The following is a 27,997-nucleotide window of genomic DNA, read 5'->3' as shown; positions in this document are numbered from 1 at the left end:
AATTATGAAAATGCAAATGTTAGATCAAATATGTCCGGATGCTTGCCTTATTTAAACTGACTGATTCAAACAGATGTAAAATTGCAAAGCCAAACCTGTTCTGGAGGGGGTGTTTGATGTAGGCCTCTGGGCTCACAATCTCCTGTCCAGTCTCCTCAGCTCCATCTTCATCAGGCTGGGTTGGACTTGGGTTGGTTTCCTAAAAATCAGTTAGGCAGAAGCGAGGTACAAATAAATAGACAAAAACTAAATAGACAGGAGGGCTTTCTATTCCCAATACAAATGGTCACACTGTAGTGTAGATCTAACTGGAGAAATTATCCTGTAACAGTTACATGATGGCTGTCTCTCTTTACCACTAATAATAATAATAAGTTGTTGATTGCGTAAGTAATGGCAGCTAGATGGTGGCACACTTAAATACAAATTTACAAAGTGCCCAGCTGACAAAACAATAGTGTTGTTTCTAATCTCAAATGAGATATGTAATCTCCTGAATAAACTTTAATTATCGTATAAATAAATTCCGTGACGGAAGCCGTTACTTGTGAAACCCGATACGAAACATCTGGTCCACATTTCACTGTGATGCAAAATCTAGAGTTTGGCCAGCCACCATTAACTCTACTGCTGACATTGCCCACTAGTGAAAGCACGTAACTTTGGGAAGACCGTCAGTAAGCATGGTTGTGCTATTCCCAAGATGCTTGCTGATGAACGGAAAGAATACCACGCAATTTCCATTCATATAGCTGCATGTTTACTTGTTCCGAGCTCGGAACAAAGCTACACACCCGCTTTATCATAACTTTTAGTCGTTAAACCAGAAATTTGTAGGAAGTATTAAGATTCGGCATGAATACCATACATCAAAGCCTGCTAAGTGAGGGAAAACAACACATGAAACTGTCTCTTTAGCTGTTATCTCATCACATAAGTTAACGACAACTTTAGCTACAAAAATAGCTAATGTTGCATCGTAGAGGTCAGCGGGGAGCAGTGTCAACCAATTTTTAAAACTGAAATTTTAGCCTATTTGTATGTTAAGTATTATTCCTCACGTCGAATTTACCAATAGTCTATAATAAACATAAGTATTTTGAAAAAATGCTTCTCGGGTATGTACTTTGACAGCTGACCTAAGCAATAACAAAATGACTTGTTTTGTAATGGAAGTTTGTGTGGTTCTCTTCACAAAAGTGAACGGCACGTCGGTTAGTAATAACGTCAGCCTTAAAGTTGGGAGATCTCCACACACACACACACAAGCATTCCTCTTTTACGCTTAGGTCGTGGCACAGAAGACAAACTTGAAACTGGTCAAAACAGCACGTGAGATAGTAACAACGGTCAATTTCCATTTGAGGACTAATGTTCAAAGTTGTACACGAACTTTAAATATGATCTCACCCCATAATTAACACAAGAACCCCCCCCAAATGTTTTGATATGTTCTTTGGAGAAAGTGCTCACCGGTTCGGCGGTCGCCATCTTACAAATCTCTGTTAGGAAAGTTTCTGTTGATTGGACCGAGCTGGGCAACGTGACGGCCCCGCTGTGGACATGCGCTGTGTGCCGTCGCTGGCTGGCTGCTTCTCGTCCGACTCCACCCCTCTCCTGCAGACGAAGGCATGGCGAGCACCGAGACCAGAAGGGAGTGTGAGACAGAGGGTTGCAGCAAGGACGCCAAACTTCAGTGTCCCACATGTATCAAGCTTGGTATTCAGGGCTCCTATTTCTGTTCACAGGTACTGCTTCTTTCTTGACTTGTCCGGTTTAAATGTCTGTTGTAGCCGCACACCTAGGCCCTCTCCCTCATCACGAGGCTGCTAACGCTAACTGTCAAGCTAGGTAGGCATGTATAGCTGCTTGGTAAACCGCTAATAAAGTGTTGGCTCAACTTTAACGAATGCCTTCTGGCTGTGTAATGCCTTAACAGATTACTGAGGATGAATAATGCAGCCAGTGACTGTAACCGATGCTGTCTCTGTAACAGTAGGCCGGGGGGAAACGTTTAGCTAGCTAACTGGAGGCTTGTTAGCCAAAGTGAATGATACATCATTTCTGGTCAAAAGTAAAAACCTCAAAGAGTGAAGCTCTTCTGCTGACAGCGTAAAACTGTTGATGAAATAATGTAGATTGTGCAGGGTACCCTAGTAATGCAGTAGACTGTAAGTAATGATACTTGAGTTGTGAAGTGCTGCAGAGTTAATGCTGCGTGACAGATCATTTGGTGCCACGATGTTTGACCCTCATCCTGGTACTTTCTTTCCCAGGAGAGCAAAACCTCACTCACAAACCTGCCGGTTCAAAGATGAACCGCTTATGGATCAGATCTCACACTGGGCCGAGTAGCACTTATTAATGGAAGCTACTCTCCACTTAGTATAGAGATGATCAGCTGCAGAGCAGGATTTGTTTGAACAGTATGAGAACTTTTCATACTGCTAGACCTGTTGTCACAATAGGTGTCTTTTGGTAAAATAGTAAAAGGGGCAAGTCATGTGAGCTACCTCTGAGAGTTAATATTATATTGATAAAGTGCATTGGAAATGCCAAGAAAGCATTAAAGATTAAACTCCAGACATATCAACTCTCTGCAGAAGGGCTCTGTTTTGAGTAGATCTAATGCAATGTTCTTTGAGTTAAAAGCTTTATAAATAGTTAGGTTGGGGGGCAGTTTAAATGCTCTTATGGTTCCATGGTATTTGACCCCAGAGGTCTTTGCTGTGATTGCAGTTTTGGCTGTGCAACCTGACCATGCTCTCTGTATTTCATGTCTCTCTCTGCTGTTAACTGTGCAATTAAGTCATACACACAATTGAAATGAACAATAAATGGCAGCACCATGTATGTGATTTTTACACTTTAATATTAGTTAACTGTACTTTGGAGCAGAGTTTGTGGTTGTTGCTAGGTATATTTGTCTGTCACTTTTCCTCATATAGAGGTTTTCTTTTCTGTTTTAATTTCCAGGAATGTTTCAAAGGGAGCTGGGCATCTCACAAGCTGCTGCACAAAAAAGCAAGTAGGTATCCCTGATCGCTGTCAGTTATGTACTTAGTTGACATTAAGCTCTGTGGTGGACTCAGTCACATTATATGAATTTGGACAGATGGATAAATTGAGGTTTTAGAAATCGCTGTACCCTGTCATTTAGAAAAGTCAAGGGCAGGTGATACTCTTTGGCTGTCAACTGACACAGTGGTGCCAGATTGTTTAGAGACCTTGTGTTATGTTTTGTCAGAGGAGGACAAGAACCAGAATGAATCTAAGAACTGTGTGGAGAAAGACATCAACACAGACCCATGGCCGGGCTACCGCTACACAGGAAAATTACGCCCTCACTACCCACTGGTAAGTTCTTAATTGCTTTAACTTCTTTAGACAAAGATGATAAACAGTCACTGCTACACTATACATTTTATTACCACTACAATTTATTCTAAACAGATCATGAATTGAAAACTGTTGGTGCGTATTTGAATGTGTCAAAACAATTAAGCACCTCCCCAAAAAGAATGGAGCACAGAACTGGGGAAACACAGAGAAATAGGAAAAGTTAAAAGTTGTTTCTTGCTCCAAGTATTTTCTTACATAAGTGCTGATCTATATGTGAATTCCACGATGTAACATATCTATTATCTTGGCCCCTGGTGTAGACTCCCATGAGGCCCGTACCTGGAGACATCCAAAGACCTGACTATGCTGATCATCCCAGAGGTAACATGCTTTCTCCCAGTGTATTTGTAGTTGATCTTATTGGCTCATTGTCTACTTGGGCAAGATTGGTACTTTGTTTAAAACATTTTTTTTCAGATGTTACATCATGTATATTGCAGTTTTTTCCCAGGAATACTGTATAATGGACCAACACCACTTCAGCAGTTCTAAGGCTGTGTTCTTGTCACCAGAGAGATTAGGTCTTGTTTGACAAACGAAATAGAAGATAATTATTATAAGAGGTATTTACAATCACTTAATACTGCCAGATTCCACTGGCAAAGTTGTCTTTTTATTTGCCCCTCAAAGCAGCAGGACTTAAGGATGGTGGCGTTGGTCAGTCTGTCCATCCATCTGTTTGTCTGTGTGTCCCACACTGTGCTGTCCAGCAAGACAACCTCAACAGCTGTTGGACAGATTGTCAGGAAATTTGCAGTAGACAGTCATTGTTCAGTAGAGGGCTTTTTTTGATGTCTCCTTGGTCTTAACATTTGACCAAATGTCACAGAGGGAATATCAGAATCTACTGGGCCAATTGCCATAGACACATACTCCTGTGAGGACCAACTCTTTCCTGAGGACAACCTACAATTTTTGCACCTCTACTCACGGGGATAGAATAATAGCAAAATCATCTGTGTTTTGTCCAGTACATCAGCACAGTGGGTTGAAATGAACAGAGATGATAGTGGGCTTTTGAGATGTCTGGCCTCAAGCTTAATAAAAAATGTCCCATGTGGTTATGACAGATAAGCACAAAAATGATTGCTAGCACTTTGCCCCCACTTTATAAATCATACCACATTTTAATTGCCTGTTACATGTGCAGTTTTCAGTGAGACCCAATCAAAATTGCTTACCTGCTGGTGGACTGAAGAGTTCATAGTTACACCTCAGAGGTCCCCTGAGTATAACATCAGTACAACATACAGAACATTAGCTACTGATTGCACAGATTTGTTAACATGCAAGTGCACATTCAGGGTTTCAAGCTGTTGACGTCCTGTCTCAGTGTTTTACAACAGTCTGGACAATGTGGTCATCCATGCATGTGTTGTATATCATTTTTGCATGAATACACAGATGAGCTGATATGTCTTCTTCTGTTAGCAAAGAGCTCTACACCAACAGAATAGTTTGGGTAGCTTACAGCCCTGTGGGCAGCACTGGAGACAGAAAGCTGAATGAAGAACAAGACCAGCACTTGTACAAGCTTTGTTGCAAAGTGAAAACTGCACACTGCTCTTAAACACTGCTCTGTCGCTTTTTTTTTCATTCAATCTAAGTGAACAAATTTAAGCTGTAGTAAAACTGTTTTATAATAGTATAGTAATAAAATAAACAAATTTACAATCATAAACATGACACAATATGGTGTCTTCATTCACAACCAGTGATCTGTAGATGAGCATTTGAATCATTAATATGTGGTTAGAGCAAATGGCTGTAATCTGTATACAACAGCAGAGTGAGCGGTCTATTCTCAGTAGGAATGGTAGTATCACTAGAATTCATTTTCAATATTACAGTTAAAAATATTGCATTTCCAAGATTGATTTCTGTACATATAAATTCATGCAGTTCCTCAGTTCTTGTTTTGATATTTAACACTTCAGAATCATTCAGTTTTCTGAAGATAGTTTTCTCCTGATGCATATCTTTAAAAGCTTAAACTGGAATCGATGTCCCTCTGTTAAACAGCCCAATAATATCTCACTCTGATCTCTTTCCACCATTGGCTTTGTCACCAAAACCTGCTGTAGATTTGTTGCAGGGAAAACTAAACACACACCATGTTTTCTATGACCACTTTGCTTCTTTTGTGTTAATTATCAAACAGCAGTAATTGTAACCTGCCTTATTTACGTCTATTTCTCTGGGCAAGTCGTTCATTGTGCAACCATGGCAACCTCTACATCCTTGTCATCTGACTGCATAGATCCATACTCAGGTAGTCATGGTTACAGTCTCCTTTCATTCTCTTGTGATGCGTATTCAAGGACTGAAGCACAGTTGTTACAGGCTAATGTTTCTCAACACAGCACTGTTATTGAGCTAAAGTCAAATCTGGGTTTTAGTTTATTTTTTTAATTATAGAAACATATACATTGACTATTTCCACTGTTACACCTATAAGGAAGTGAACCATGCCACTATGAAGACATTATGATGTGCACACATTGTGATTTCTCATACCTTGTGTCTTTTCTGAGCAGCTGTATCAAAGCGTAAGTAATTCGAATTGATTGTTGCACTCACTCTGTAGGCTCTTGGGGTCAAAAGGAGGGCTCTATTTGACTTGTACACAAACCTGTCTAAAGTCCGTGTTGCTAGGCAACCGTTCATGTTCATCCAGCAATCGTCTTGTTGAGTTAATAAATTATAGATCAGAATTGTTGATGACTGCAGTGCTTTGACCAACATGTATTTAAATATCCTGCCTAATAGGGAGAATAGAATATTTTCTATTTCTTGTTTGATGTGTAGCAGAATGACAGGTAGACTAATTTATTGTTAAGCTGAATGCACTGACATCTATGCTTCTGTTGTTTTCTATACAACAGTAACAGTCCTGCTCTGCTCCTCTGAGTCAACAGTGTGAGTGTCATTAGAGTCTGCCTTTACTCAGGTGCTGATGCTGTAGTGTATTCTCTGCAAGAGCAGCTAGTTATCCATAGCACCATAGCACTGCATGATGATTTTAGGTTTTTGGGACTTTGGGATTTAAGTTTAGAGAATGTCATAATGAAATAATGTCTGTAGTGTATGTATTTATTAAAGATGTAATAATAAAACAGTAAAAATGTAGGTTCACAAGGAAAAAAAAAACATGTTTAAAAAAAGAGTAAAAATTAAAAGCTTTGAGGGAAAAGGGCTTGAATTAAAATGCAGGGAATTCCATAGCTATGACAAATGCTCAAATTTAAATTACAATTAATTACATGAAATTTATGCAGCTTTTAAGGAGCTATTTGTACGTTTTTCTATCAATACGTAGCCAATGTTAGCATCAAGAGCTGTTTACTCACCAGTCTAGAAGTAGCGCTGCTCAGAGGGCGTATTATAACCTCTGTTATTGTAAACGCAGTGATGGCTGAAGCTCAAGCGACCATCACCACTACCTGCTCACCACGTTCAGTGGAAGAGAAAACGTATAAATAGCCCCTTTAAAAGAAACTGAAATAAGTCTTTGAAATTATTGAAGTGCCCTTTTCAAATGTGTTTACTGGTTGGAAATGAACCACTAATGTTACTTACTCTCAATTTTAAAATTTAACAGTGAAGATTTGGCATCACAGGTACGCCTGAACAATGTCAACAAAACCAAGCACTGACTTAGTGTGATCAATTAATTGTTGTTTCTTTGACATCTCAACCTAGTCTTAGACTCTAGTTATGGCTTTCTGAGAGTAGACTTGGCTTTTGCTGTAGAAAGTAGTAGCATTTGCTCTTCAAAAGGGGTTTCTGTAGATTCATCAGTGAAACAAAATCTTACCTCATCGCTTGTGTTTGTGATCTGGAGTTGAATTAATAGTGTACTGTTTGACCTGTTGAAGCTGCCAGGAGTCAGACGCCACAGAAGGTAAAACATGACATGAGGATGGGACTCAATGATGGGTGCCTTGTCTCAGATTTGATTGCCTTGATATAAAGCATCCACATAGTATACTCTTACACTGTGTAAAAGTTATTGTGTAACTACAGGATGATGATGCCTTGTGTTGCATCACAACCAGATGACCGATGACTGTGCTGTCACTTTTTTTGAAATACTAAATTGATGAGGAGAGTGTAAATCCAGCTGTGATGGTCCAAGTAGATGCTGCGTCTGAAAATTGATAGATGAATGACAGCTGTTTTGCTTATCTAAGAGAGTATTGATGTGTGTATGATGCCAGTTGTCTGTTCTTGTTTTCATCCCACAGGGATGTCTGAGTCTGAGCAGTTTCTGAAGGGGACGTCACAGATCAAGATCCTTTCTCCTGAAGACATTGAGGGCATGAGAGTAGTGTGCAAGGTTACTAATCTCACTGTCGTAGCTGTGGTTTACATTTATAATTTTACCATTTATTTCATTGTGGTTTTGATGTGTATTATTTGCAGCTGGCACGTGAAGTCCTGGACATTGCAGCCATGATGGTGAAACCAGGTGTTACAACAGAAGAAATCGACCACGCTGTGCATCTGGTACACACACACACACACACACACACACACACACACACACACACACACAGGTCTTTATAGCTGGGATATTGTCTTCTCTTTAATATGTATGACCCTCGCACAAACAAATTATGGATAGTGAAATGAATGTGTAAATAGTCTCTGTATTTCCTTATGGGCAGCCAGTGTTCCCATTATTATATTTTATATTGTTTTTAGCCATGCTAGCTGCTCTATGGTTGTCAGTGTCAGTAATTTGGCTTGGACTGAAATATGAGACGTTCATGGTGCCAAGAGGAAAAAGCCCTCAGACCTCCCTGCTATGGAACAACAATTCAACTTCAGTTCAATTTCTACCAAATGCTGACTTGAATATAGACACATCATCCCTTCTGATCTAATGCATATAAAACACACAGTTCAGCCCTATAGGATTATACTGTAGACTATACAGAGCTGTGATTAGAGCCCACACTGACCATGTCCATAGGGCATGATATGGCTGGATATTCTCACTTGCTACTTCCATGCTCTTTCTACAACCAACATGCTTTGTCTGTTCAGGCCTGTACAGCAAGGAACTGCTACCCATCCCCTCTCAACTACTACAACTTCCCCAAATCCTGCTGCACGTCTGTCAATGAAGTCATCTGTCATGGCATCCCGGACAGAAGACTACTACAAGAAGGAGATATCCTCAACGGTATGCTCATCGCACTAAACATTACACGATTTTAGGCCCTAGTCTCACCTTTGGACATGTTTTTTCTCATCTCTGTGACAAACTTGCAGTGCCACATTTTATGACTTTTTGACTGTCTTGTGTATTTTTATTTGTTTGGTAACAAACCTATTGACCTTTCCTGTTTTTAAACACCTAGATAGTCTCACTATCGTCATCCTCTCAATGTCAAACCTAGTCCTGTGAATAGTTAAGCTAAGTTTGAACATAGGGAAATGTTTTATTAAAGAGATTTTTTTGGGGGTGGGGGGGTGGGGGGGTTGTCACACTTCTCCTCCATGACAAATGGTTGTCCCAGCATCCTGAAATGGTGTCAGCAGGAGTTTGTCCAATTTTAGCCTCTTTATGAATATTTCTGCTAAGGCGATGTCTTCTATCCACCACTCCCCTCAGAGCGTCTGATGGAGTACTTGCCAGCAACTCATCTCTCGCTGCATGGTCCGACAAGACAAATTGTTTAATTAACCTTTACCAGTGGGGCTTTGCTAGTCAGATTCTCTGCTCTCTGTATTTCATCTTAAATAAGAAGAGTTCCAGTTTGCCCACTAGGAGATCCTATTTCATCAGCAATTTTTTAGAAAAGGGACAGTTTGTCTAGCCTTGTAAATGGGTTGATGTTTTATGAGCGTCCATGTCCACCCACTACGTCCCATTTTTAAGTGTTTCAGACAGATTTTTCATAACATTTGCTTTGTGTTAAACATAATAGAGTCTAATTTGTCATGTAACACAGTGGCTCTGACATATTCATCGTCTCACTCTAAATCCAGTGGACATCACAGTCTACCACAACGGTTTCCATGGTGACCTCAACGAAACCTTCTTTGTCGGAGAGGTGGATGAAGGAGCAAAGAAGCTGGTTCAGACCACCTATGAATGCCTTATGCAAGCCATTGACTCTGGTAGGAATTTAACCATTATTCCTTTCATTTTAATGATTTTTGCAAATACACTGTGAGGATTGTTGTAATCCCGCCTTCACTGCACCTGGCGCACTGTGTCTGTCAAGTTGTATAGTAAATGGCTGATAGATCCTTGGAGTTTTCTTTTACCACTACAAACAAATCAACTAGTTTTATTGATTTTGACTATTGAGACCTTGCAGAAAGGTTTAAGCAATAAAGGCTTTTGTACACACTTACAGATGTAGGTCTAAATATCAGCTTTTAATTTCTCATCAGACATATATCTGTGTCACCATGTATGTCAGCCGAAAAGTTACAAGAAACAGCACTGCACAAATGCCAAATATACATTTGAAGTCATTTAGAAAAAGTGTTGCTATTGCATAGTTTGTCCACCAGAGAGCATGGACATTGACATTGTTTATTTTCTCACCTATAAGCCAGCAGGGACAAAAAGTCCTGGCAATTTTTATTTTTGCATTTTGTTGAGATTGTTGTTATTTGAAATCAAGTGCATTTTTTTTTATCTGTAAAATGCCTCCCTTAGTACACGCAGTGGTCATGATTCTTTAATAACCAAGTGCAAAGGATCCTTATCAAAATTCCAGCATTGGTCAGGCTATTGACTAGAGTTAATCTTTCGAAGGTGTGTAACCCTTGTGCTTCTTTGCCTACTTTTTCACAGTGAAGCCTGGTATTCGTTACAGAGAGTTGGGTAACATCATCCAGAAGCACGCTCAGGCCAACGGCTTCTCTGTGGTGCGGAGCTACTGTGGCCATGGCATCCACAGACTTTTTCACACTGCTCCCAATGTGCCACACTATGCCAGTGAGTAGTGATGCACCCTCTGCTGTCATTGTCTTAAATCTAATGTTCCCTTGAAACAGTGTGATTTCTTTATTTATTCATTTCCCAGAAAACAAAGCAGTTGGAGTCATGAAGCCTGGCCATGTGTTTACCATTGAGCCCATGATATGTGAAGGTGAGTGAAACAGTAATGCTAATTGTAGCTCTAATTATAATTTGAATGAATATAAATGTAACTTAATTGCCCCATTTACATAATTTGAAAAATCACATGAACCATGTATTTCCAAATGTCAGCTTCTCATGAGCTAAAAAAAAAGAAGAATTTAATTGTCAGCTTTGTTGCTATGTGTTTTTAAATAATAAAATGGAAATAATGTTATAATAATTATATAATAATAAGAATTAGCAGAATCTTCAACTTAGATAGACTTTATTCTTTTTATCTTCAACAAATCAAAAAATTTAGATTTGACTAAAGCTTAGGCTTAAGAAAAAGAGTTTTAGACTGGCTCACAGGCAGTTAAATAATGTGTGATGCAGCAGACCCAGTCATGCCTTACAACAGCTCATTAAACACTTAATACCTCACAGGTATCCAGTGAGTCATTGACAGACTTGGAGTGTTTGTTTCCACAACTCTGTTTAATTGATGGTATGTATGCCAAAGCTGTGTGTGTGTGTCTGTGTGTAATAACTCAGGCGGCTGGCAAGACGAGACGTGGCCCGACGGCTGGACAGCGGTGACCAGAGACGGGAAGCGCTCAGCTCAGTTCGAACACACCCTGCTGGTGACGGAGACCGGCTGCGAGATCCTTACCCGCCGCCTGGAGGAGAATGGTCGCGCTCATTTCCTGAGCCAAATGTAGGCTGGACTGGAACACATCAAGGACTGGACTTTGCAGACACAGACACCCAGCACCTCTGGGCCTCACACAAAAACACACACACACACACACACACACACACACACTTCAGACAAGAGGCACCACTCCTAGAGCTCAGTGTAACTGTGGCTCTCATTGTTCTTTGCATCGGTTCCTCAAAATAAATGGAAGTACTTGAATGTGTCTTATATCAAATGTGGATTGCTTTATTAGTGAAAACTGTATCCTTTGAAGGAAATATGAGAGTATTTATGAGATTTGGTTTTGCTTAGTGGTTGGGCTTTACATCAGACATGTTGTGAGCTCTGGATCGTGTCACCCAGAGCTTTTACTGGCTGGCTAGTTGTTGTCTGTAGTGTGTGGAGCTCAGGGCAAATCCAACTAGTACGCCATGCTTTGCTTCTTTTCTCTCATCTTCTGCTAATGTAGTCAGACTTTATATGAGTTTACCAGAGATGGACTGAAAAGAACCAGCAATAGTAGAGACACAGGAGAGTTCCAGGAAACAGGGTCAGCAAGTTGCACAAGCTCACCAACTAGCAAATCACACTTATTAGTTAGGACTTAGAGTTAGAACACAACACCAGACTGAGAACTTTGTTATAATTAAACCACCCTATTTAGCATTTATAAGCAGTACATCAACATTTAATACATAATTTATGACACACTATATTGTAGTTGTAACCAGATGTTAAGTATTTAATAATTTATTTGTCAACAACTGTAACTCCTCCTGTGGGCATCCATAACTACATGTTGATATTCAAATAGATAATGAATAATATAGTTTAATGCAGGTAAAATAATGTAAAATATGTTATCTTAGGAGAAATTATGATTGTTGACAAATACTGTACATTAATAAACATTTAAAATGTCATTAAAGTGGGTCAAGTGTTCCCACAAATTCAAGTTTGGATTTCAGGCAACAAGAAGCATCTTGTGCAAGCCATATTGGATAGCTGCACGTTATTTTTCAAGCAGAGTTTGAATAATTTTCTAAAGGTTTACAAATTGGCCATCTTAATGGACATATGGAATGGTATAGTCTGACATTTTAGGTAGTATACCTATTTGCTTTCTTGCTGAAGATTGGTACCTCTCCCTTATCTATGTTAAATATGAAGCTAGAGCTTAAGATCTAGTTAGCTTAGCCTAGCTTAGAATAAAGATAGGAAACAGGGAAATAACTAGTGTGGTTCTGTCCAAAGCTGAAAAAAATCGTTCACCAGCACAACTTTGTACAAAAACCAAAGTGAAAAACTACAAATTGTGGTTTTACAGGGGGTTATGTGCACTGCAAAAAAATGGTCACATGCATAAACCCTCATTATACCACAATTTGTCATTTTTACACTTACTAAACAAACCTTAAGCAATTTAAATTTATTGTATTACGTGTCAATTAATGAGATTAAGAGGTGTTGTATATTAAATACGAAGCTACCGCCAGGAGACAGTAAGGTTAGCTTAGCGTAAAGCCTGGTAGCTGTGGAAACAGCTAACCTAGGTCTTTCTAAAGTAAAAACAAGATTCATCAGCTGGCACCTCTAAAACTCACTAATTAAACATGTTATAGTCTGTCTCTTTCAATGTTTCTGTTTAAGAAGTGTAGAAATGACAAGTTGTGGTTTTATATCACAATAAGTAAAAAAAAAAAAAAGTTTAACCTTGGATAGAGTCACACTAGCCGTTCTCCCTTTTACAGTCCTTATTCTAAGCTAGGCCAAGCTAAGCTACCCATCTCCTGGCTGTTGCTTCTTATTTAAGGGACAGATATGAGAGTGGTATCAATCTTTTTATCTAACTTGTGGAAAGAAAGCAAATAAATGTATGTATAAATGTATGTTTCCAAAACCATTTGTTTAATTTAAAAACTTATTTTGATAGGAAAATAATCAATAAACAGCTGACTTATTCCCGTATGCCAGCCTATTGGCTGGCTAACGACAGCATGGCGTGTACTGTCACTGTCATATTTACCTGTTGACAGTAGTGTGCAGTAGAAGCACTCCAACTCAATTGTTCTATCCTGAATGTGGCTATTATTAGTGCACAGCTAGATGAGGATGTCCGTCATGGTTGCTAGGAGAATTGTGATGCAACTGCAAAGCTGAGAGGAGAAGCAACCATCAAGCTCAAAGTTGTTCAAATGTTGAACTTGTTAATCCTGCTTTGAGGAATACTCCTTTGGTGTCTCATGTTTCCAATTGCCCTGGTGTAGCAAATTGAGCCTTAATGTGTGAATCTAAGAATTAAAAGTTGCCAGATGTCTCAAGGCACGTTAAGTGATGTTTCCCCCATATCTTGACAGTCACCATTTACCTTGATGTGGGGATTTTCATGGTGTGAGCAGCATTCATTATTTCTACATTTTCAGAGGACTAATGTGATCGCAGTCTCTCTGCCATCTTTGTATTTCTTCTAATGGAGTAATAAATGACTCTTCTGTAGCTCTGTATGGGTGAGTTTGTCCTTGAATAGACCAGTGATTCAAATCCCAAAAGTGGTTTAATTTACCAGCCTTTTATTACTGAAAATAACCCTCAGGGTGTCTGTCAGCCTTAATGCGTTTTTAAACTTGGTGGAGGACAATAATAGTCTTAAATGCATTTTTGGGGGCAAAAAAGTATTCAGTCAGCCACCAATTGTGCAAGTTCTCCCACTTAAAAGATGAGGTCTCCAATTTTCATCACAGGTATACCTCAACTATGAGAGACAAAATGAGAAAAAAAAAAAAAAAAATCCAGAAAATCACATTGTCTGATTTTTAAAGAATTTATTTGCAAATTATGGTGGAAAATAAGTATTTGATCAATAATAAAAGTTCATCTCAATACTTTGTTATATACCCTTTGTTGGCAATGACAGAGGTCAAATGTTTTCCGTCAGTCTTCACAAGGTTTTTACACACTGTTGCTGGTATTTTGGCCCATTCCTCCATGCAGATCTTCTGTAGAGCAGTGAGGTTTTGGGGAGGTCGCTGGGCAACACGAACTTTCAACTCCCTCCTAAGATTTTCTATGGGGTTGAGATCGGGAGACTGGCTAGGCCACTCCAGGACCTTGAAATACTTCTTACGAAGCCACTCCTTCGTTGCCCGGGCGGTGTGTTTGGGATCATTGTCATGCTGAAAGACCCAGCCACGTTTCATCTTCAGTGCCCTTGCTGATGGAAGGAGGTTTTCACTCAAAATCTCACGATACATGCCATTCATTCTTTCTTTACACGATCAGTCGTCCTGGTCCTTTGCAGAAAACAGCCAAAGCATGAGTTTCCACTCCATGCTTCACAGTAAGTATGGTGTTCTTTGGATGCAACTCAGCTTTCTTTCTCCTCCAAACACAACAAGTTGAGTTTTTACCAGAAAGTTCTATTTTGGTTTCATCTGACCATATGACATTCTCCCAATCCTCTTCTGGATCATCCAAATGCTCTCTAGCAAACTTCAGACGGGCCTGTACATGTACTGGCTTAAGCAGGGGGACACGTCTGGCACTGCAGGATTTGAGTCCCTGGCAGCGCAGTGTGTTACTGATGGTAGCCTTTGTTACTTTGGTCCCAGCTCTCTGCAGGTCATTCACTAGGTCCCCCCGTGTGGTTCTGGGATTTTTGCTCACCGTTCTCGTGATCATTTTGACCCCACGGTTTGAGCTCTTGTGTGGAGCCCTAGATCGAGTGAGATTATCAGTGGTCTTGTATGTCTTCCATTTTCTAATAATTGCTCCCACAGTTGATTTCTTCACACCAAGCTGCTTATCTACTGCAGATTCAGTCTTCCCAGCCTGGTGCAGGTCTACAATTTTGTTTCTGGTGTCCTTTGACAGCTCTTTGGTCTTGACCATAGTGGAGTTTGGAGTCTGACTGTTTGAGGTTGTGGACAGGTGTCTTTTATACTGATAACGAGTTCAAACAGGTGCCATTAATACAGGTAACGAGTGGAGGACAGAGGAGCCTCTTAAAGAAGAAGTTACAGGTCTGCGAGAGCCAGAAAACTTGCTTGTTTGTAGGTGACCAAATACTCATTTTACTGAGGAATTTACCAATTAATTCATTAAAAATCCTACAATGTGATTTCCTGGATTCTTTCCCCCCATTCAGTCTCTCATAGTTGGAATGATGAAAATTACAGGCCTCTCTCATCTTTTTAAGTGGAAGAACTTGCACAATTGGTGGCTGACTAAATACTTTTTTGCCCCACTGTATATATGATTCTATAGGCCCATAAGCAAGACATCATTCAAAACTTTGCCAATGAATTTACTTTGCAGTGACTAATTAAAGCTGTAGAGCAAAGTCAGTCAGTAGTTGTTTTGATAGAAACTGTTCCGGTGCAAAACAGCTGTGATTCAGTGGAAAATAATTACTCATAAACACTGTGACATTAGAATTCAGGACCAGAATAGCACATTAATGAATAACAGTACAAATGTCATATCAGAAAAGACCCAGGTGTAACCATATTGTGCATAGTTTTAGCCAAACTGTCTTGCTAAACAACAAAATCCTGTCCTTACACACAAATACAGACATGTCACATTAGCACAGCTTCAGTGTCTAATACTAGACTTACAAACCACTGAATTAGTGTAGCACTACAAGAATTTCTCTTTCTTTTAATAACACACTTCTTTGAGCAGCATTGCAACACAACTAATTATTTAATCACCAATGTCATACATTTCAAATGTCATGGAAAGAATAAATGGACAAAGGAATTCAATTTCTTTCCATGTTAACTGTCAAAATGCTGCAGTGTATTGAGTGTCTGTTGAATTTATATGCTGTCCAATATTACAGTATTATTTAAGCTGCTGTATTTTAGATGATTAAAGGAATAGTTCACATGTTGGGAAATATGCTTATTTGCTCTCTGGTTGTGAGTTAAAACAGTGGGAAATAGCTATCCAAATGTTCTATCCAAAGGTAACAAAATCTGACTACCAGCACCGCTAATGCTCACTAAATCGTCAAAAATTGTAGAGAGGGCAGTTACCTTTTCTTCGGCAGTTGTATGCTGGTAATTACGGAGCAGAAAAATTATACTAGTGTGGTGAAGTCACAGGAATTATTTAGACTCATCTGGAAGCAGGATTTTACTGTAGATTACTTCAAAGTTGGATTCTGAGATTTGTTATCTTCAAAACATTATTTTCATGACATTTGCCTTTTTTGGGTTCATCGTTGAGGAAACAAGCACCCACCACGCCACAGAAACTGTTGTGTTCCTCAACCCGTTTCTGAAGAAAGAGCCCAAGACGTTGAACTGGCCTCCAAAACTCCCCAGATCACAATCTGATTAAGCATGTGTTGGATGTGCCAGACCCAAAGGACCCACAGGACCTGCTACCAATGTCCCGATGCCAGACACCGCAGGAGGGTGTCCTGTGTTGCCCTGGGTAAAGTGTGATATAGTACATAGTGCTTTTCCTGCTGTCTGCAGTGAAAAAAGACCCACTAAAAGTCAGAGATAGTTTGAGGTTAATTAGTCCCATCAAGCTAAATGGCCTAAAGTCAATTTCAGCATTATGTGTCTTAGTCAGACTGGTGTTCATCATCACAGACATACAGAGGAGGCAAAATTAATATTTGCTTTTCTGCTGTAGAGCATGATTTGAGCAGTTGGGAAACTTGGCTGTTGACACGTTTTGCCTAACAAGGAATGGCACAGCTGAGTACAAGGCATCGTAGTAATTCTCTCAAGTTGGTTACAGTTTGAGTCAACATTTTGGAAGTGAAAGTGCGTTCCCCCAAGCTTAGAAACATTTAAATTTACAGTGAAAAGTTTGTGTACCTATTGTAAGCCAAACAACAGACTAAAACCGGCCTTGTGCTCAAATTCTACCGGGGGAGTGGGGGGAGGGGGGCTAATCAAAGGATGTTTTTCAAGAATTAAAACAGGCTGGACTTTATCTGTAGTGTTTTCACCAGCTGCCTGTGCTGCTGCTGCCTAGCCAGTCCTTATCAATTAACAACCTGCCAACACTGATGCCATTTGGCTGTTTGTGGTTGCGCTGCCTAATTATTCATTCAGTCAAGATCAAAGGATATTTCTGAATATTTCTGAATAATCTTGTTTTGGTTCGTCTGTTTTCCCTTCTCACAATGTTCTCTCGGTGATTATGTGCTCCTTCCAGGGGGGCGAAACACTGATCAAAGATGTGTCTGACTGTGCATTGTTCAAATGAAACAGTATCAGACAGGGAACTGAAAGATTATTTATTAAACTTAGCAGAGTAAACATGGAGTGACATCATAGTTTTCTTTGCTCCTTTGCATCTAGAACTTCAGGACGACACGGATGCTGAAAGGGGAGAATGGGATTAGAAAATTGTGAATATCCGATTTGTTTTTCCAAAGGCTTAAAATACACTACTGACACAATTGGTGCTTGTATTTGAATAAAGGCCTTTCAAGGTCTCCCACATCTCAGCTTTGTCCTCAACAGAGGGCAGCAGCATAAGGTCTTAACGGATAAAACCTGGAGGGACACTGGAGCTCCACACACATTAACACAACAAACAACTTCATAATGTATCTTAAATAATGGCTTACCATTTCCCAGCATGCATCAGATGAAAACCATCTGTGATCTTCTCAAAGGGCAAAGTGTGAGTCACAAATTCGTCCACTTTGAGCTTCTTGTTCATATACTCCTCCACCAGTTTGGGAACGCTGTCCACACTCTTGTATCCTGGTAAAAAAAAGTAAAAAGGCCTCAAGTGAATCAAACTCCATTCATATTACAACAGAGAGTAAGATGTTTGTGTATACGAAAAAGCAAACAAGATATCCTGTTCATACAAGTTATGCAACTGTGTTTCCATACAAGCGAGAAATTAGAGGATAATTGCATTAAATTTACACCTACACGTCTTTGTCATTGTACATTTGTCAGTGGAAGTGCTTGTGTAACAGCTTGGCTTCAGGCCAGAGCCACAAAACATTTGTTGGAGAATAGGAATGATTAGTTTGCTGGGTGCAGTATGTGCTCATTATGTGCCTGTGTGAGAGCTGGCTGTAAAAATATGGAGCGGATGAATTGATTCATTATCAGGGAAAACAAACAAGAGTTTGCTGATGCTGCCGTGCTGACCAACTTGGCTCCTCTGTTATCAGCTGCTTCCCCAATATCTTTACAAATTGATAAAAAATGACATCAGATTACATCGGGTGGAGGGGGCATAACAGAACTAAGCAGATTGAAAGTTTGACCTGATGATGGCGCCATGTGAAAGGTTATTGCATTTTTCACACTTCATGACATGCTATCACACGAACGTCCAAACCTCATGAATCATGAAACTTCATGACAATGAACCAAATGGATCAAATCCTTGAATCAAAAAAAGTCAGAAAGTAAATACCTCCGAAGGCAGTGCCTTTCCAGGTGCGTCCGGTCACCAGCTGGAAGGGCCGGGTGGAGATCTCCTGTCCGGCAGCTGCCACGCCGATGATGACGCTGGTGCCCCATCCTTTATGGCAGGCTTCCAGGGCTGCTCTCTGCCAACATGAAACAATATCAGGACAGTATCACTTCCACTTGATCCTAAGAGCACTTGAACACAAACTTAACCTGTTATATTTGAACATTGCTCCATTGTAATTACTGTTTATGTATTCTTTTTCTAAGAGTCTGAGAGGCAAATAAGAAAAAAAAAAAATGCATGTTTCCATTTTCTAAGTCTGATCTAAATAGTTTTCTCTCCTGTGATTATGACTTAAGAAAAGCTGGTCAGGATAATCTTTCTTAAGTTCCTCATGATTTTCTTTGATCTGTGAAACAGTTTTCATTCTAAAAATACTATTTTATAAAACTCTGCATATCAGCATTCATAGATTGATCATTAGTTAGTGGTAACTAAATGGGATTATTATTTCCCCACTCACCATGATTGCCACATTGCCCACACATTCAAAGGAGTAATCCACACCTCCATCTGTCATCTCTACCAGGACCTCTTGGATTGGCTTGCTGTGGTCCTTTGGGTTCACCACGTCTGTGGCCCCAAACTTGCGAGCAGTTGGAAATTTGTCAGGGTTGAGGTCGATTCCAATAATCCTGGCTGCCCCTGATGCTTTACAGCCCATGATTGCAGCGAGGCCCAGCGCTCCCAGGCCAAACACTGCACAGGTTGACCCAGCCTCCACCTGCAGGGTGAGGGACAGGGGAGGCAAACAGGTCAGCACTGTTAATGATGTACAGTACACAGCAGGAAAAAGAAAAATGATGCTCAATAGGACATAATCCAACCTTATTGCTTAAATTAGTGCTACATAATGATTAGAAAAGGACCCAACACATTTTTCATGTGCTGTTTTTCTAATGTCAACAGATGTTAAATGAGATGTTAAATCAGAATACTGCTCACCATGTTTTACAAACCACGAAAGTCATATATGCAATATTTTGTGACAAGCCATCTAATATTGAGATATTGTCATTCTGGACTTAAGTGGTGGACTGACTGACTGACACTACCCATGAGCCACGCTATTAGAGTGGCTAAGAAAATAGGGCAGCACTAGCTAACAGTCAAAAAGTTTACAGAAGTAAAGGGAACTGTTCTTGCACTTGACTCAGTGAAGTCTAATGAAGTCCTTAAAATATGAAGAGAACAAAAAATAGCACCTGATTGTGACTTGTTGATTTTGCCTTTGCCTTTCATACTGTAAAAATTTCTAAGAGTGTGGGCTAAACACAGCACGTCACCAGATATGTACTTAATTTGTGTACATATCTGGTTTAAGTGTATATATGTATAGCCATTCCAATAACAATCCCCAACGCAAAACATTATACTCAATGGTCTTATGACTGATAACAGAATGTTTGAGACACAAACAAAAAACACAAATAGATTAAAATGCCCAACCCAACTTACCATTCACAGCTCAGTATTCATTCACTTTTCATTTATGACATTTCTTGGGAAAGATAATTAACTTTTGCAGGCTACACCAGTTTCACATTTCCACATACATCCCACAATGACTATTAGTACCTTGAGTGCTGTGATGAGTTATTGTAACACAATGATAGGGGAGGAGGTGGACTTACCTTGGCAGTGTTTAAAGCAGCTCCATAACCGGTGGTGATGCCACAGCCCAGCAGACAAACCTTGTCCAGAGGGGCCCTGTGGTCCACTTTGGCCAGGGAGATCTCAGCTACCACAGTGTACTCAGAGAATGTGCTACAGCCCATGAAGTGGAAGAGGCTCTTGCCTTTGCAGGAGAAACGAGTCGTCCCATCAGGCATTAAGCCTTTGCCCTGGGTGAGTCTGGAGAGCAAGACATGGATCAAAGTGTTCAGAGGTGCTACACGAGGCAGCATAGATTTTTATTGTAGTAGCTGATCTGTACAGTTGCAAAGGACAGTTACCTGATCTTTTGACACAAGTTGGTTTTAGGATTTTTACAGAACTTGCACTCTCCACACTGTGGGACATACAGGGGTATCACCGTGTCCCCTAAAATACAAGCACACTGTTACACTTAAGCCCTTACATTGCAGTAATCTATTTAACTTTGTGAGAGAGGAGCAGAGAGGAGAACCTGGTTGAAATTTGACGACTCCCTCTCCGACGCTCTCCACAATACCAGCTCCCTCATGGCCCAGCACGACGGGGAAAACCCCCTCAGGGTCAGAGCCACTCAGTGTGTAGGAGTCCGTGTGACAGATCCCTGTGGCCACAACCTGAAATAAGAAACTGGGATCTGATCCATGCAGAATCATTTAAAACTACTGATGTCATTATTTGAGAACAAATATCTGCTAAAATGAATGAAATCAAACAGGATCAGGAATCAAATCCAGCTTAGTCCTTATTTAAATCTTCTACTTTATTAGAAGTATCATTGGTTTGTTAATGCTTTGTGAAGTTGTAGCAGGGAATAAGAAGGGTGCAAAGTACACTGTAGTGTTGGGCAATAAATAGACTGAATGATGAAAACAACTGACTGTAGATAAGCATCATAGAGTCATGTAAGAAGTATAAACACAGTAGCTTATCTATGTTGCAATTGGAGGTTTTAGTTGTAACAGTGCTTTTATCTGACTATAACAAAATTACATTACATGTAGAGACTGAGTAGAGTTTGCTGCAACACTGTTTTAAAAAATCTTGTACACCCACCAGATCCTTATTAGTACATTTTTGAAGTGTAAATTGCAAACAAATCAGGCCTGACTTTTTACCTTAAGGCGAACCTCCCCAGCCTTAGGAGGTGCCACGTCCACCTCCTCCATCATGAGAGGTTTCCCAGCCTCCCATGCTACTGCAGCTTTGCACCGGATTATCTACAACACAACATCCGAGAGCTTCAGCTGGTCTGGAATCTGTCAATGTTAACAACTCTCTGGACGTTTAACCCATTCAGCACTGTAGTGGAAGCAGTCTAATTAAAAGGGTGAAAGAAGATAAATCACAGTTGGCTTCTTTTAGGCCACAGGGAGCAGGATCAGTGTTGATCAGTTCATCTACTCTGTTTCTCTACAGGCGGAATTTAACTGAACCACAGAAAATCATCTTTAAGACATTGACCTTCTTGTCCCCCTTGTGTGGGAATGTTGCAACAACAGGAAGTCTGAACAAGAGGTCTCAGCCAAGACACACAAAACTCTCCAGTGATTCCTTTTTCTTGTTTGTTACAGATTGTGAAAGAGTGGACTGTTCAGATTCAAACTCACCCACCATATCCTTTTACTATAAACATTCTCTATAACACATTAACATTTAGAGTCAGCAGAGAAAAAGCCCTGGCAATCCTAGCAGTGTTTTTGTGAGTTGAATGACTCAAATTCATTCAAGCACTCACAGAAAATCATTATCAATAATAAGTTTGCATGCTTACCTTCCCTGCAGTTGCCATGCTGTTTCACAACTGGACTCTCACTCCCAGAGGGTTAAGTAATGGTGTGGGTCTTATCAAAGTTTAGACCAATCACAAAGAAGGGCCCTGCCTCTGTGGGCTGGGTGCCTTGTCTAAACACTTGCTGCTGATCTTTCCATGTCCCACACATGCTCTTTTCCTCCCTCAAATCTTTAAACAAAGGTCAAGAATCTTTTTTGTTTCATCAATGTAAATCCAAATTTAAGGATTAGATAAAGGATTTTGGATCAAGAAATATAGATGTGTCATGTATTTATATACTTGCAATATATTCTTTTGAAATGTTTAAAAACATTTTTCAAGTTTACCTTTAGTTTGTGATTCCAGTTAAGACATCTATGGAGGCTGAGAACTGCCAAGATTTTTAAATCTTTTAATATTTAGATCACAAGTTAAATATCTTTAGCTTTTTCACGATGACTTGGTAAGTATTTCAGGGAAACAAAAGGTCAGGATAACAAGACTATTTATCATGTCATTCAAACTCATTCTTCTTTGAATCAGTTTTATGAATAAGGACATGGCAACAACTGCAAAGAGTAACTTGCTGACATTTAGTTAGAATACCGGGGGGAAAAAATGCACACAGCTGGATTACATGTTACTGTGGGCTCAGATTTCATGATTTAAAAAGAGGATTTTAAATGGAATCTCAACTATACAAATTCAGAAGTCATAATATAAAAAAAGAAAATATATATACTGTTATGATTTTGTCAATGAACTGTCACGATTCTGCTCCTCCACAATATTGGTTAAGCCATTGCAGATCTACCTGTCGAAATTTAAGAACATAAGGCTGTGGTGCTATTTTTGTCAGACAAATTAAACAGTAGATGACATGTACAATCTGGTGGTCCAGGCTAGTTTTTTTATTTATTTATTTTATGGCCTAGTACTGATTGTGCAAGATGATCAATGTGACCTCAGTGAATCTAGTGTGTGTAAACACAAATGAGATGAGGATAAAAATCTTGAGATGAAGGGAAAGAGCAATCATGAACTGCAATTTCTTCACCATTAAATTGCACACTAGCCAACATTAGCTGGTATGATAAGCAGTTATATGGTTTCATGGAAAAATCCTGGAACTCATCCATGCAGAATAATTACAACTCTGCCTGCCAAAGTAAGCAAACATGATATAATTGGGCTGGTCTGTGTAAATGAGAGCTAAAACTATTTGATATTTTTAAACATAGTTTAAGAGCATTCAGACACATTGTTATTCTGACACACAACACTATCAAACCAGAAGACAAACAAGGCGGTCACAGACCTCATCTGTTTATACCATTTATTTTGCATCCTTAGACATGTTTAGATTGTGCTCCCTTGAACACAGATGATTCTCACACTGGCAATCTGCATGTAATCAATTCAATAATGTTGAATGTTCAGTCACAATATACTGTACATGCCTGAGATCAGGCGTGTATGTTGTGTATAATTTGAAAAAAATTACTTTCTATGTGCATTGTATTATTTATATTGATTATTATATTAATTATACACTGCAATTCTGTAATATAGTGGTAAATTACTGAATTACTTTGGTGTCATCAAAAGCAACACAGTGGTTTTACTGTGGAGAAACACTCAGGACTGTCCGGATGCTGCAGAACAAGAAGAGGAAAAAGACATGAGCACACCTGCACCTCTTAATAATGTATCTGTGTTGCTATTGAGTCATTAATGATGGAGGAAGTATAGGAGTGTAACTCTACCATTTGCCTTGCTTCATCAGTTCAATGGCATCATTGACCTGGTCCAAAGTCATGTTGTGAGTGATGAACTCATCCAGCTTCAACTTCTTGTCCAGGTAGGCTTTAACCATCTCAGGCACACCATCCCTACTCTTAAAGCCTGAGTTACAAAATATGCACAGAATTGCAAAATAAGAGCACAGATTCTTATCCAGAATACTATTAGCTAAAAAATTGCAGAAACATCGTTAGTCACTGGTGGTTGTAATATTTGTCTCACCTCCAAACAGGGAGCCCGTCCATTTGCGCCCAGCAATGAGCTGAATGGGTCGTGTAGAAATATCTCGCAAGTTAGTCCAGCCAATGATTACACTGACACCCCAGCCTTTCACACAGGACTCCAAGGCACTGCACTAGATGGCATGAATAAACACAAAGTCATTGGGCTTGTAAGTGAAGCCGTGCTGGTCCAAATCTCAGGACAACCTGAGGAAGTGTGGGCTGGATATTTTAACGAACCACTCAGTCCTTCTTCATTTATGATTGCTGGAAAAGAGTAAGTATGCTCGGTTCATGTTGATAAGAACTGCAGTTCTTAACCTGGAGGTCCCAGGGGGGGTTGCAAAAATAAAAAATAAGTTAGCACAAAATAAGATAATGGCATGACGCAGACTAATAAAATCACTTCAAATTTTTGCCTGCTTGCCTCTCTCTGCTCAGGTCTTTGCTAATATTTTCCTCAAGGGGTTTTCACTCCTAAAAAAGTTGAGAATAAGGCTTAGAATAAGTCACACCTCTTAATTATATTTTCAAACCAGATTAACACAGATTTCCTTACCATGATTTCGACATTGCCGATACACTCCAGGGAGTAGTCTACTCCTCCATCTGTCATCTCAACCAGCACTTGGCTGATGGGTTTATTGTGATCATTGGGGTTCACAAATTCAGTTGCGCCGAACACCTTAGCCTTCTCAAACTTCTCTGGATTGATGTCAACCGCGATAATCCTCTTGGCTCCTGCAGCCTTGCAGCCCATGACTGCAGCCAGACCTATAGCTCCCAGGCCAAACACAGCACATGTGGAGCCTGGTTCCACCTAAAGTGGCAAAAACTCTGATCAACATGGCACTTTAGGTTTACTAAGTTTACTACACTTTAGACTATCAAGTCAAACATGCATACCTTAGCTGTATTGACTGCTGCTCCATATCCAGTGCTAACCCCACAGCTGATGAGACAGACTTTGTCCAGAGGGGCAGTGGGGTCGATCTTAGCCACAGCCATCTGCCTAACCACAGTGTACTCAGAGAAAGTGCTGGTCCCTGCTAACTGCTGCACTTTCTTCCCCTTGCAGGTAATCCTGGAATCTGGCAATGCCATCCCAGGTAGACGAATAAGGGGCCTGAACAAGGTAACATTTGGTGAAGAAAAACAATCCAAATCAATTTTTTAAAAATCTATTCAGTGGTACTATCAGACAGCACATAAAGAGCTACTGAATAAAATGTTTGTTTCAAATAGCTCTACAACCATATGAACACATCCAAGAGGAATGAAATCAAAAGTTGAGGATTAAGAGAAAATGGACTGAATGACTGCGAAGCTCACCATGTTTTGTCACACTGGTTGGTCTTTGGACTCTTACAGAAGCGACATTCTTTACACTGGGAGAGGAACACAGGAATCACCTTGTCTCCTGAAATTTGATAACAATGCTGCATTATGATTGTCAAATCAATTGTATGCAAATAGGCTTCATTTAACTTCCCCACACATTCCCACTTTTTGAGTAACTGTCGATGTTACTGTCTGTTAATATATGGATTAAAAGGTAAAGCCTTAATTTGATTGCAACTGATATGGTGTAATACCTTACACTTGTTTGTGATTTTGTTACACACTACTTCTCAGATGGTCTGCTACGTGTATATAATTTCAAACAGATCACTAGAGTTATATCCCTATTGATCACTTTGGACAAAGCCAGGCCAGCTGTTGAACCCCATTACGACAAGCTAAGCTAAACATCTATACTCAGCAAACATACGTCAGAATGCTATCAGTCTTTTCAACTCCCTCTCAGAAAGACTGCAGATATGTGTATTTCCCAAAAGGTCAAACAATTTAAAACTGACCTGGCTGGATTTCAGTGACTCCAGGCCCCACGCTCTCTACGATGCCAGCTGCCTCGTGGCCAAGGATGACTGGGAAGGTGTCTTCCTCGCTCTCTGAAAGGTAGTACATGTCCGAACGGCACAAAGAGGTTGCCACGATCTGCAAAGAAGACCAAAACCAAACAATGAAAACACAATGACAATTAAGGGAACAGGTTGATTGGTCAGTGGTAGCAAGCAATTTTCACGTGACAGTACACCTCTGACCACAAAATAAGGCTGGTGGTGAAATGAGACTCAAAGAGGGCATTGAGAGTTCATCCAATAGTAACACACTATATATGTTTGTATGTGTCCTGATAGTGGATGTTTCTCACCTTGATGCGGACTTCGTTGGCCTGGGGCGGGGCCACCTCTACCTCCTCAATCACCAAGGGTTGTTTGGGCCCCCAGGCCACTGCTGCCTTGCATTTGATAACCTAGTGGGTAGTGACATCACATGAAGTTGACCAGCATGAGGTATGAAACTTATTGCTGTTAAAACTGCACAGAGGACAGAAAAGTGTCACAACACCTTCTTGAATGGTCTCAAGTACCCATTCAAGTGACAACTGTAATCTCAAGTGGTTTTGCATGAAACTTTAGGCAATACATTAGCCAGAACCAGGACACAATGTTACTATCTTTTGTGCAATAATTCAAGGCAAACACTCATCTAGAAATCCACTGCCACCAGGAAATAGCCATATCCTTGATCAATGTCTGACAAAAGCTCTTGCCCTCTCTCACCTACTTAGCTTTTATGTGTTACCAAACTAACTGCCAGCCATAGAAATGGAGGCATTGTAACCTCAAGTAGTGCTACAAACTCACTTGAGTACTGTATGAAAAAGTTTTATTTGCTTCAAGCAGTGCGGGGTGGTGACTGATTGAATCATGTTTTTCAGGGCTCAGACCTATGCACTTGCTGCTCAGACAGTTAAGTACTACAACCCTGTAAACTAAACTTGGCTGCTGCTCACTGCCTTTGACAGTTCCCATACACACTGAACTGCAGTTCATATGCCAAAGAATACTATTGAGTACAGACTTAACAGTTTTATTTAGCCTACAGATTAATATTTTGGGAAAATAATGAAACATATTTTTACTCCTACTCAGAATTGACATATCCTGTCAGTTTGTCCTGCACTCTGTGGACTGAGAGTACACACACAATATATTTGGAGATCCAGACCCAGGTAAAGTGAGGTGGGAAAAAAAAAATCTCAGAGTGTTAATGATACACTTATCTCTGTGCATAAAGCAACAGTTTAAAGTACACACATTTTTTGGCACAAAGTTTAACAGTTCGCTGTTTCTCTACACCACTGTGGAAATAATTGTTGGCTTTCCCTGTAATAATTGAGCTGAAATCAACAGTTATGCAGTTGGATTGAGCTTGATTGCGTCAAGCTACACACGGGAAAGGGGGCGAGATAAAGTAAGAGACAGAAAAACAGGGGATTTTAAGGTTAAACTTACCTATTACATACAAATCCAAATTATATCACAGTGAAAAGATTTCTAATATTATACTACTTCATGTACCTGCATATGTGTAGCCACATATAGAAAGATATACAAATACTGTACATGAAGGAATTTCAAAATTTGTTTTGAGAATCAACTTGTTATTGCACTCATCTGCCATCGAGTCACTGAATCAACCTCATGTACACAGCGCTTAGGAATCTTGAGTGATTCATATTCACACATTTTTCAGTAACATAATAATGTTACATGGCTTTTTTGTGTTCTGTTTCATTGTGTATCCGCAATTCCATATATCAATGCAGATATGTGAATAAAAAACCTGGTAATATAACATAAGTAAAAGTGCTCACATGGTGGATTACACTCACCTTACCAGCTGTGGCCATTTTTGCTGCAAAGACGAGAGAAAACAAGCCAGAGAAGAGTTGAGAGAGGACTGCAGCTGCAAGACAAGAGTTGGGAGGAGAAAACAGACTCGCGCTTGTCCTTATATACTGATGTAGTATCATT

The 27,997-nt window shown here is 39.9% G+C and overlaps 3 protein-coding genes across 4 annotated transcripts; 1 reads left to right on the top strand and 2 right to left on the bottom strand.

Annotated features, from left to right (window-relative positions):
• Positions 1 to 4: 4 nt before the first annotated feature.
• Positions 5 to 27,997, bottom strand: LOC108897927 (alcohol dehydrogenase 1). 2 transcript variants are annotated; one of them, XM_051078193.1, is made up of 9 exons: positions 27,856 to 27,997; positions 26,329 to 26,430; positions 25,973 to 26,111; positions 25,446 to 25,533; positions 25,020 to 25,239; positions 24,673 to 24,933; positions 24,115 to 24,247; positions 23,856 to 23,994; positions 5 to 41 (listed from the first exon to the last, which is right to left on the bottom strand). In XM_051078193.1, exons 1-9 carry the CDS (start codon positions 27,994 to 27,996, stop codon positions 20 to 22), a joined length of 1,245 nt encoding a protein of 414 aa, XP_050934150.1. In that variant the 5' UTR covers position 27,997; the 3' UTR covers positions 5 to 19. The 2 variants fall into 2 exon arrangements, with proteins under 2 accessions (XP_050934150.1, XP_018553247.2); XM_018697731.2 differs by lacking the exon at positions 5 to 41 and adding an exon at positions 23,412 to 23,744.
• On the top strand, positions 1,583 to 13,688 carry metap1 (methionyl aminopeptidase 1). The gene is made up of 11 exons (XM_018697732.2): positions 1,583 to 1,748; positions 2,977 to 3,028; positions 3,248 to 3,357; positions 3,663 to 3,723; positions 7,650 to 7,741; positions 7,828 to 7,911; positions 8,455 to 8,593; positions 9,403 to 9,534; positions 10,223 to 10,366; positions 10,455 to 10,520; positions 11,048 to 13,688. Exons 1-11 carry the CDS (start codon positions 1,632 to 1,634, stop codon positions 11,212 to 11,214), a joined length of 1,164 nt encoding a protein of 387 aa, XP_018553248.1. The 5' UTR covers positions 1,583 to 1,631; the 3' UTR covers positions 11,215 to 13,688.
• On the bottom strand, positions 17,434 to 22,224 carry LOC108897931 (alcohol dehydrogenase class-3 chain L). Its single transcript, XM_018697735.2, has 9 exons — positions 22,090 to 22,224; positions 21,434 to 21,535; positions 20,791 to 20,932; positions 20,618 to 20,705; positions 20,297 to 20,516; positions 19,126 to 19,386; positions 18,603 to 18,738; positions 17,791 to 17,929; positions 17,434 to 17,539 (listed from the first exon to the last, which is right to left on the bottom strand). Exons 1-9 carry the CDS (start codon positions 22,105 to 22,107, stop codon positions 17,515 to 17,517), a joined length of 1,131 nt encoding a protein of 376 aa, XP_018553251.1. The 5' UTR covers positions 22,108 to 22,224; the 3' UTR covers positions 17,434 to 17,514.

Source organism: Lates calcarifer, linkage group LG19, assembly GCF_001640805.2.
Source record: "Lates calcarifer isolate ASB-BC8 linkage group LG19, TLL_Latcal_v3, whole genome shotgun sequence".
Lineage (NCBI taxonomy): Eukaryota > Metazoa > Chordata > Actinopteri > Centropomidae > Lates > Lates calcarifer.
This window is presented reverse-complemented; position numbering and strand designations above follow the sequence as displayed.

What these genes read in the sequence shown, in the direction of transcription:
- metap1 (XM_018697732.2), top strand. Translation starts at nt 1,632, where the DNA reads ATGGCGAGCACCGAGACCAGAAGGGAGTGTGAGACAGAGGGTTGCAGC. An exon ending in TCGACCACGCTGTGCATCTG is followed by an intron (nt 7,912 to 8,454) that starts GTACACACACAC and finishes TTGTCTGTTCAG; the next exon opens with GCCTGTACAGCAAGGAACTG. An exon ending in CAATGTGCCACACTATGCCA is followed by an intron (nt 10,367 to 10,454) that starts GTGAGTAGTGAT and finishes TTCATTTCCCAG; the next exon opens with AAAACAAAGCAGTTGGAGTC.
- LOC108897931 (XM_018697735.2), bottom strand. An exon ending in AGTCGTCAAATTTCAACCAG is followed by an intron (nt 20,706 to 20,790) that starts GTTCTCCTCTCT and finishes CTTGTATTTTAG; the next exon opens with GGGACACGGTGATACCCCTG. An exon ending in TGGGCAATGTGGCAATCATG is followed by an intron (nt 18,739 to 19,125) that starts GTGAGTGGGGAA and finishes TCATGTTGGCAG; the next exon opens with AGAGCAGCCCTGGAAGCCTG.
- LOC108897927 (XM_018697731.2), bottom strand. Translation starts at nt 27,996, where the DNA reads ATGATACTACATCAGTATATAAGGACAAGCGCGAGTCTGTTTTCTCCT. An exon ending in CCAACGAAGTCCGCATCAAG is followed by an intron (nt 26,112 to 26,328) that starts GTGAGAAACATC and finishes TCTTCTTTGCAG; the next exon opens with ATCGTGGCAACCTCTTTGTG. An exon ending in CTGATGAAGCAAGGCAAATG is followed by an intron (nt 23,745 to 23,855) that starts GTAGAGTTACAC and finishes CTTGTTCTGCAG; the next exon opens with CATCCGGACAGTCCTGAGTG.